This window comes from Sprattus sprattus (genome assembly GCF_963457725.1).
Source record: "Sprattus sprattus genome assembly, chromosome: 17".
In the NCBI taxonomy this organism is placed as follows: Eukaryota; Metazoa; Chordata; class Actinopteri; order Clupeiformes; family Clupeidae; genus Sprattus; species Sprattus sprattus.
The window spans coordinates 2,716,684-2,724,183 of record NC_137915.1 but is presented as its reverse complement, the minus strand read 5'-3'; the positions used below and the strand labels follow the sequence as shown (position 1 = coordinate 2,724,183).

Below are 7,500 nucleotides of genomic sequence, written 5' to 3'. Positions count from 1 at the left end.
AAGATAGGAGAGTTTAGATGAGAATTAGAAGAATACAGAGTGCCACTTAACTAACATTTTGTAGTAACGTTTAGAACCCGGTGTTCTGTCCTGGTGTCCTGAAGGTCAGTCTCTGAGAGGTTCAAGAGTACGGAGTGCCGCTAAACAAACATTCAGTACAAACGTTTAGAACCCAGTCTCCTGTCGTTCAGAACCAAGTGTCCTGTCGTTCAGAACCCAGTCTCCTGTGTTTAGAACCCAGTGATTTCATGATGGTCAGTCTCAGAGGCTCCTTCCATCTCCCTCTGTCATTGACTACATCAGCCTTGTGTGTGTGTGTGTGTGTGTGTGTGTGTGCGCGCGCGCCAGCATCCACGTCTGATGGGTTTGGATGTTTTGGTGACATTCTACAGCAAACCAAGGAAAGGGGGGGTTAAGGTGTGAAGGAAGCCTTGAGCAGGTGGACTGTGTGTGTGAGACACTGAATTGGCCCTTATTGGAGCTCTGTGTGCGTTGGTGTGTGTGATGGTGTGTTTGTGTGTGATGGTGTGTTTGTGTGTGATGGTGTGTTGGTGTGTGATGGTGTGTGTTGCTGTGTGATGGTGTGTGTGTTGGTGTGTATTGGTGTGTGATGATTTGTGATGGTGTGTGTGATGATGTGTGTTATGTGATGGTGTGTGTGTTGGTGTGTGTTGGTGTGTGTTGGTGTGTGATGGTGTGTGTGATGATGTGTGTTATGTGATGGTGTGTGTATTGGTGTGTGATGATGTGTGATGGTGTGTGAGATGATGTGTGTTATGTGATGGTGTGTGATGGTGTGTGTTGGTGTGTGATGGTGTGTGTGTGTGTTGGTGTGTGTTGGTGTGTGTTGGTGTGTGATGGTGTGTGATGGTGTGTGATGGTGTGTGTGTGTGTGTGTTGGTGTGTGTTGGTGTGTGTTGGTGTGTGATGGTGTGTGATGGTGTGTGTGATGGTGTGTGTTATTAACATGTCCTTCCCCTCTGCTTCTCCTCAGGCGGAACCTGACCAAGCTGTCCCTGATCTTCAGTCACATGCTGGCGGAGCTCAAGGCCATCTTCCCCAACGGACTCTTCCAGGGAGACAACTTCCGCATCACCAAGGCCGACGCCGCCGAGTTCTGGAGAAGGTCCTTCGGAGACAAGTGAGTGTGTGTGTGTGTGTGTGTGTGTGTGTGAGAGAGAGTGGTGTGTGTGTGGGTGTACTCACATTCAGCCTCTCTTAAGGCTGTGTACATAGAGAGATGTGTTGGAGAAGGTCCTTTGGAGACAAGTGAGTGTGTGTGTGTGTGCGTGCGTGTGAGTGTGTGTGTGTGTGTGTGTGTGTGTGTGTGCGTGCGTGTGAGTGTGTGTGTGTGTGTGTGTGTGTGTGTTCGTGTGTGTGTGTGTGTGTGTGAGAGAGAGAGAGTGGTGTGTGTGGGTGTACTCACATTCAGCCTCTCTTAAGGCTGTGTACATAGAGATGTGTTGGAGAAGGTCCTTCGGAGACAAGTGTGTGTGTGTATGTGTGTGTGTGTGTGTGTGTGTGTGTGTGTGTGTGAGAGAGAGTGGTGTGTTTCCACACCCCTGTCCCTCCTCCAGGACCACACCACTGACTTGGCTTCATCCTACTTTCGAGCTGCGCCCCAAATTCATCCCCCCCATGGGTCTGAAACTTAAAGCAGCAATAAGGAGTTCTGTTCCAAAACTAGCACGCTAACTACCAAAGCATGCAAAAACCTTGAAAACACCACAAACAGCCCAGTTGACACTGATAGAACACTAACTGGTGTCTTTTGGCAGTATAGCTGGCAATGTCATGCTGTGTGTGGTAGCGTCCAGCCAGGAAACACAAAACTACATAGTGTATAGTCACGATAGCTATTGGGAAAGACACAGGTGTTTATCTGTCCTTCACATGACCATATGCTATCAAAATGAATTTGAGGATGATCCCAAAACTAGGTGCCTACAAAAGCATACCTCAAAAAGTGTCAAATTGTTGCAAAGTGTTACTTTAAAATACCTCCAAAAGGAATCAGTTCCTTTTTAACAGTGCTGTAACCAAGCCCTATAAACTGGCTTCCCAATGCTCATTCTCTGTGTGATTTTTGATCTGAATGTGTGTGTGTGTTTTAGTAAACTAGACACTCATTCTCTGTGTGATTTTACTGAATGTGTGTGTGTGTGTGTTTTAGTAAACTAGACGCTCATTCTCTGTTAGATTCTTGATCTGAATGTGTGTGTGTCTGTGTTCGTAAACTAGATGCTCATTCTCTGTGTGATTCTTGATCTGAATGAGTGTGTGTGTGTGTGTGTGTTTTAGTAAACTAGACGCTCTGCACACTGTACCCGTTATCCACTTCTGTGCCCTCAATGTGAAACCTAGCTTGTGTGTGTGTGTGTGTGTGTGTGTGTGTGTGTGTGTGTGTGTGTGTGTGTGTGTGTGTGTGAATGTAGGTTATCTCAACACTGGGCCAGAATTAGGAATGTAGGCTATCTGTAGTGAACGTGAAGTGTGACTCCCAGCTCCTTCACCTCTGTCTTTTTTAGAATGAGTACAGACATATTTTCTACTGGTAACCCAAATATTAAAAATGAGTGTGTGTGTGTGTGTGTGTCCCTATGTGGTTTTCTATCCATCTTTGTGTCTCTTTGTGACTGTGTGTGTCCCCCCTGTGTGTGTGTGTGTGTGTGTGTGTGTGTGTGTGTGTGTGTCTGTGTGTGTCTGTGTGTGTGTGTATGCACACGTGAGCAGGACCATTGTGCCATGGAAGGGCTTCCGGCAGGCGCTTCATGAGTTCCACCCCATCAGCTCAGGCCTGGAGGCCATGGCCCTCAAGTCCACCATCGACCTGACCTGCAACGACTACATCTCCGTCTTTGAGTTCGACATCTTCACCAGGCTCTTCCAGGTGGGGCTCCCCTCTCACACACACACACACACACACACAAAAACACACACACAAAAACACACACACACACACACACACACACACACACACACACACACTCACACTCACACACACACACACAAAAACACACACACACACTCACACAGATGATGGTGCTAGTATTGATCTCGTTAATCACACACACACACACTCACACAGATGATGTTGCTAGGAGTGATATCGCTAATCACACACTCTCACAGATGAGGATGCTAGGATTGATCTCGTTAATCAAACACTCCACACACTCTCACAGATGAGGATGCTAGGATTGATCGCGTTAATCAAACACTCCACACACTCTCACAGATGAGGATGCTAGGATTGATCGCGTTAATCAAACACTCCACACACTCTCACAGATGAGGATGCTAGGATTGATCGCGTTAATCAAACACTCCACACACTCTCACAGATGAGGATGCTAGGATTGATCGCGTTAATCAAACACTCCACACACTCTCACAGATGAGGATGCTAGGATTGATCGCGTTAATCAAACACTCCACACACTCTCACAAATGATGGCGCAAGGAGTGATCACGTTAATAACACACACACACTCTCACAGATGATGGGGCTAGGAGTGATCACGTTAATAACACACACACACACTCTCACAGAAGATGGGGCTAGGAGTGATCTCGTTTATCACACACACACACAGATGATGGGGCTAGGAGTGATCTCGTTTATCACACACACACACAGATGATGATGCTAGGATTGATCTCGTTTATCACACACACACACAGATGATGATGCTAGGAGTGATCACGTTAATAACACACACACACTCTCACAGAAGATGGGGCTAGGAGTGCTGCTGCTGTTGGTCAGTGAAGGATTCCTCAAGTCAAAGTCCTGGGAAGGGTTGGAGCTATTTAAAGGACTTTGGCAGCGGGCTCTAACTTATCTGTCCTTCAGTGAAGTCATCATGTGGCAGAAATGAAATTAGTTTTAGAGAACTGAAGGAGCAAGAGGAAGAGACACACACACACACACACACACACACACACACACACACACACACACACACTCTTTATGTGCGTGTCTCTTCCTGCTTCTGTCTCCGCCCATGTCTGTTGAGTATGAAACGTGTGAACCCTGAAGCAGACTTGCACACACACACACACATTCAGTCTCACACACACACATACACACACACATACACACACACACACACTCTCACTCACACTCGCACTCACACTCGCAGCGACTCCAGGCCTTATTTTTTTTTGGTCTTGTTTCTCATTCATGCCTTTCCTGGTTTAGAACTCCGAGTTTAATTTATTTTATTCCGCTGGCTTTCGAGAGCGGAGTGTCAGTTGTTCACTGTTCTCTACAGCTGATTAAAAGGCTCCGCTGGCTGCACTCTGGCAGGCTATCTCCCCCGCTGCTTTTTGAAGTCTCCAGGACCAAATCTACCTCATGCCGGGTGGATTCATTTTATTCCTCGAGCCAATCTGCATACCTGATTCTCTATCCTTTTTTCACACACATTTATAGAGAACCTTACAGTAGGAGATGGGTTTGGGTATGTGGGTACCAGTGATGCTGCATGAGGAGATGGGTTTGGGTACCAGTGATGCTGAAGAAGAAGATGGGTTTGGGTATCATTGATGCTGATGCAGGAGATGGGTTTGGGTATCAGAGATGCTGCAGCAGTAGATGGGTTTGGGTATCAGAGATTCTGCAGCAGGTGATGGGTTTGGGTACCAGTGATCGTGTGATGGGTTTGGGTATCAGTGATGAAGCAGCAGGTGATGGGTTTAGGTATCAGTGATGCTGGAGCAGGTGATGGGTATGTGGGTACCAGTGATGCTGGAGCAGGTGATGGGTATGTGGGTACCAGTGATGCTGGAGCAGGTGATGGGTTTAGGTATCAGTGATGCTGGAGCAGGTGATGGGTATGTGGGTACCAGTGATGCTGGAGCAGGTGATGGGTATGTGGGTACCAGTGATGCTGAAGCAGGATCTCAGCTCTAGCATCATTTGCATCTTTAGAAATTAGTTTACTTCTGTGATGACACACACACACACACACGCATAAACACACACACACACACACACACGCGCGCGCACACTCGTTTATCTATGCCATCAGGACTGGCATTAAAGGGATGCACATTTGGTGGCGTGGGGCTACATCATTAGCGTGAGTGCTTGGTGCAGTCATTACAGCGGGTGCTCATTTAGGCAGTCCTGCTGAGAGGCTAATGCTAACATTACTTACCCTTTAACGACCTTCTCTCTCTCCCTCTCCCTATCTCTCTATCCCCGTCCCTCCCTCCCTCTCTTTTCCTCTCTCCCTCTCTCTCACCCTATCCTTCCCTCTCTCTCTCTCTCTCCCCCTCTCTCCTTCCCTCCCTCCCTCTCCCCCTCTCTCTCCCTCTCTCTCTCTCTCTCTCTCTCTCTCTCTCACCCTATCCTTCCCTCTCTCTCTCTCTCTCCCCCTCTCTCCTTCCCTCCCTCTCTCTCCCTCTCTCTCTCTCTCTCTCTCTCTCTCTCTCTCTCTCACCCTATCCTTCCCTCCCTCTCTCTCTCTCCCTCTCCTTCTGTCTCTCTCTCTCTCTCTCCCTCTCCTTCCCTCTCTCTCTCTCTCTCACCCTCTTCTTCCCTCCCTCTCTCCCTCTCCCGCTGTCTCTCCCTCTCTCTCTATCTCTCTCTCCCTCTCCTTCCCTCTCTCTCTCTCTCTCACCCTCTTCTTCCCTCCCTCTCTCTCTCCCTCTCCCTCTCTCTCTCCCCGTCTCTATCTCCCTCTCCTTCCTTCCCTCTCTCTTCCTCTCTGTCCCTCTCTCTCTCTCTCTCTTGCTCTCTCTCTCACTCGCTCCCTCTCTCTCTCTCTATCCCCCCCCCCCCCCCCTCCCCCCACTCAACCCAACTGTGCTGTATTGGATGGAGCAGCTCAGCAGGCTTCTGGTGTGGCAGTGGGGAGGAGATGGGGGTGCATTGGGTGCCATGGCAACAGTGTGTGAGTGCTGTAGAGGCAGGAGTGCAGCTCTCTTGTGTTCTTGGAGGCAGTAGTGCAGCTCTGTGGAGGCGGTAGTACACTGTCTCACACACACACACACACTCTCAGTAGTGCAGCTCAGTTGTGTGTGTGCAGTGGAGGCAAGAGTGCAGCTGGTGCTAGGAGTGTAGTTAACTGCCCCACAGTACAGGACGTGGAGAAGGAGTAGTTAACTGCCCCACAGTACAGGACGTGGAGGAGGAGTAGTTAACTGCCCCACAGTACAGGACGTGGAGAAGGAGTGGTTAACTGCCCCACAGTACAGGACGTGGAGAAGGACTAGTTAACTGCCCCACAGTACAGGACGTGGAGAAGGACTAGTTAACTGCCCCACAGTACAGTTTCAATGCCTCTTTTGGAAGTCTGTGGAAAAAATATTCCAATGTTTCCATATGGTGATGCTTTTGCATTTAGTTCTTATCAAGGACTTTCATCTAGGCCAGTCTGTCAGTACACAGCCTGTGTGTGTGTGTGTGTGTGTGTGTGTGTGTGTGTGTGTGTGTGTGTGTGTGTGTGTGTGTGTGTGTGTGTGTGTGTGTGTGTGTGTGTGTGTGTGTGTGTGAGTAGCTCCTCACAGGACAAGATGGCGGAGCAGGTATAGTATAGTAGGTGAGTATATACAGGCCTGAGGAGTCTTGATTTTACTTTTTAAATAATGAATACGGTCAAATAGGCTAAACGTCCAAGTGGTGCACGTAAATGGTGAAATATGTGGAAGCGATCCCAAAGCGTGAGCGAGCGCCCTCTTACATTGCCCAGCCGGAAGTCTCCAGGAGTCTATAGGTAGATATTGATGCAGAGGAAGGTAGTGAAAAGAGACTGTGACCTTGTGTGTGAGGATTGTTGTCAGTGCTGTGCCTAATCATGGCCTGTGTGTGTGTGTGTGTGTGTGTGTGTGTGTGTGTGTGTGTGTGTGTGTGTGTGTGAGAGGATGTTGTCAGTGAGTACATAGAGGACTGAGGAGTCTTGAAGAGGTAGATAGTGATGTAGTTAAAGGTCTTGAATAGAGACTGTAGCCCTGTGTGTGGCGGTGTTGACAGTGCTGTGCCTAATCATGGCCTGTGTGTGTGTGTGTGTGTGTGTGTGTGTGTGTGTGTGCGCTTCCTCTGCCAGCCCTCTGCTGTGGTGGAGTCCCACGCACATGAGTCCTCTGCTCGTGCGTGACTTCTTTACGGAGTGAAGAGGAAGAGAGGGGATTGAGCGCTGTAATGACAGGGTTGGGCTCACAGTGTTGTTTACATGGCCTTAGAGTGTGTGTGTGTGTGTGTGTGTGTGTGTGTGTGTGTGTGTGTGTGTGTGTGTGTGTGTGTGTGTGTGTGTGTGTGTGTGTGTGTGTGGTTTACATGGCCTTAGAGTGTGTGTGTGTGTGTGTGTGTGTGTGTGTGGTTTACATGGCCTTAGCCAAGGGAGAGACTCACAGGGGGAAGCTCTGTGTTCTGTACTCTGGATGAGTGGGTTGACTGCCAGTCATGTATTGTGTGGGCCAGTTTGTTAACGGTTGACGTGTGTGTGTGTGTGTGTGAGTTCGTCAGAGTTAGGTTTCTTCTTCCCGTTTTTG

General features: G+C 48.7%; 1 protein-coding gene across 1 annotated transcript in view; it reads left to right on the top strand.

The window, feature by feature from the left end:
• cbl (Cbl proto-oncogene, E3 ubiquitin protein ligase) overlaps positions 1 to 7,500 on the top strand; it is a 55,479-nt gene that overhangs the window by 25,393 nt on the left and 22,586 nt on the right. Inside the window, 2 exon segments of the mRNA XM_080855168.1 lie at positions 995 to 1,141; positions 2,734 to 2,890. Coding sequence (XP_080711294.1) covers positions 995 to 1,141; positions 2,734 to 2,890 — 304 coding nt within the window.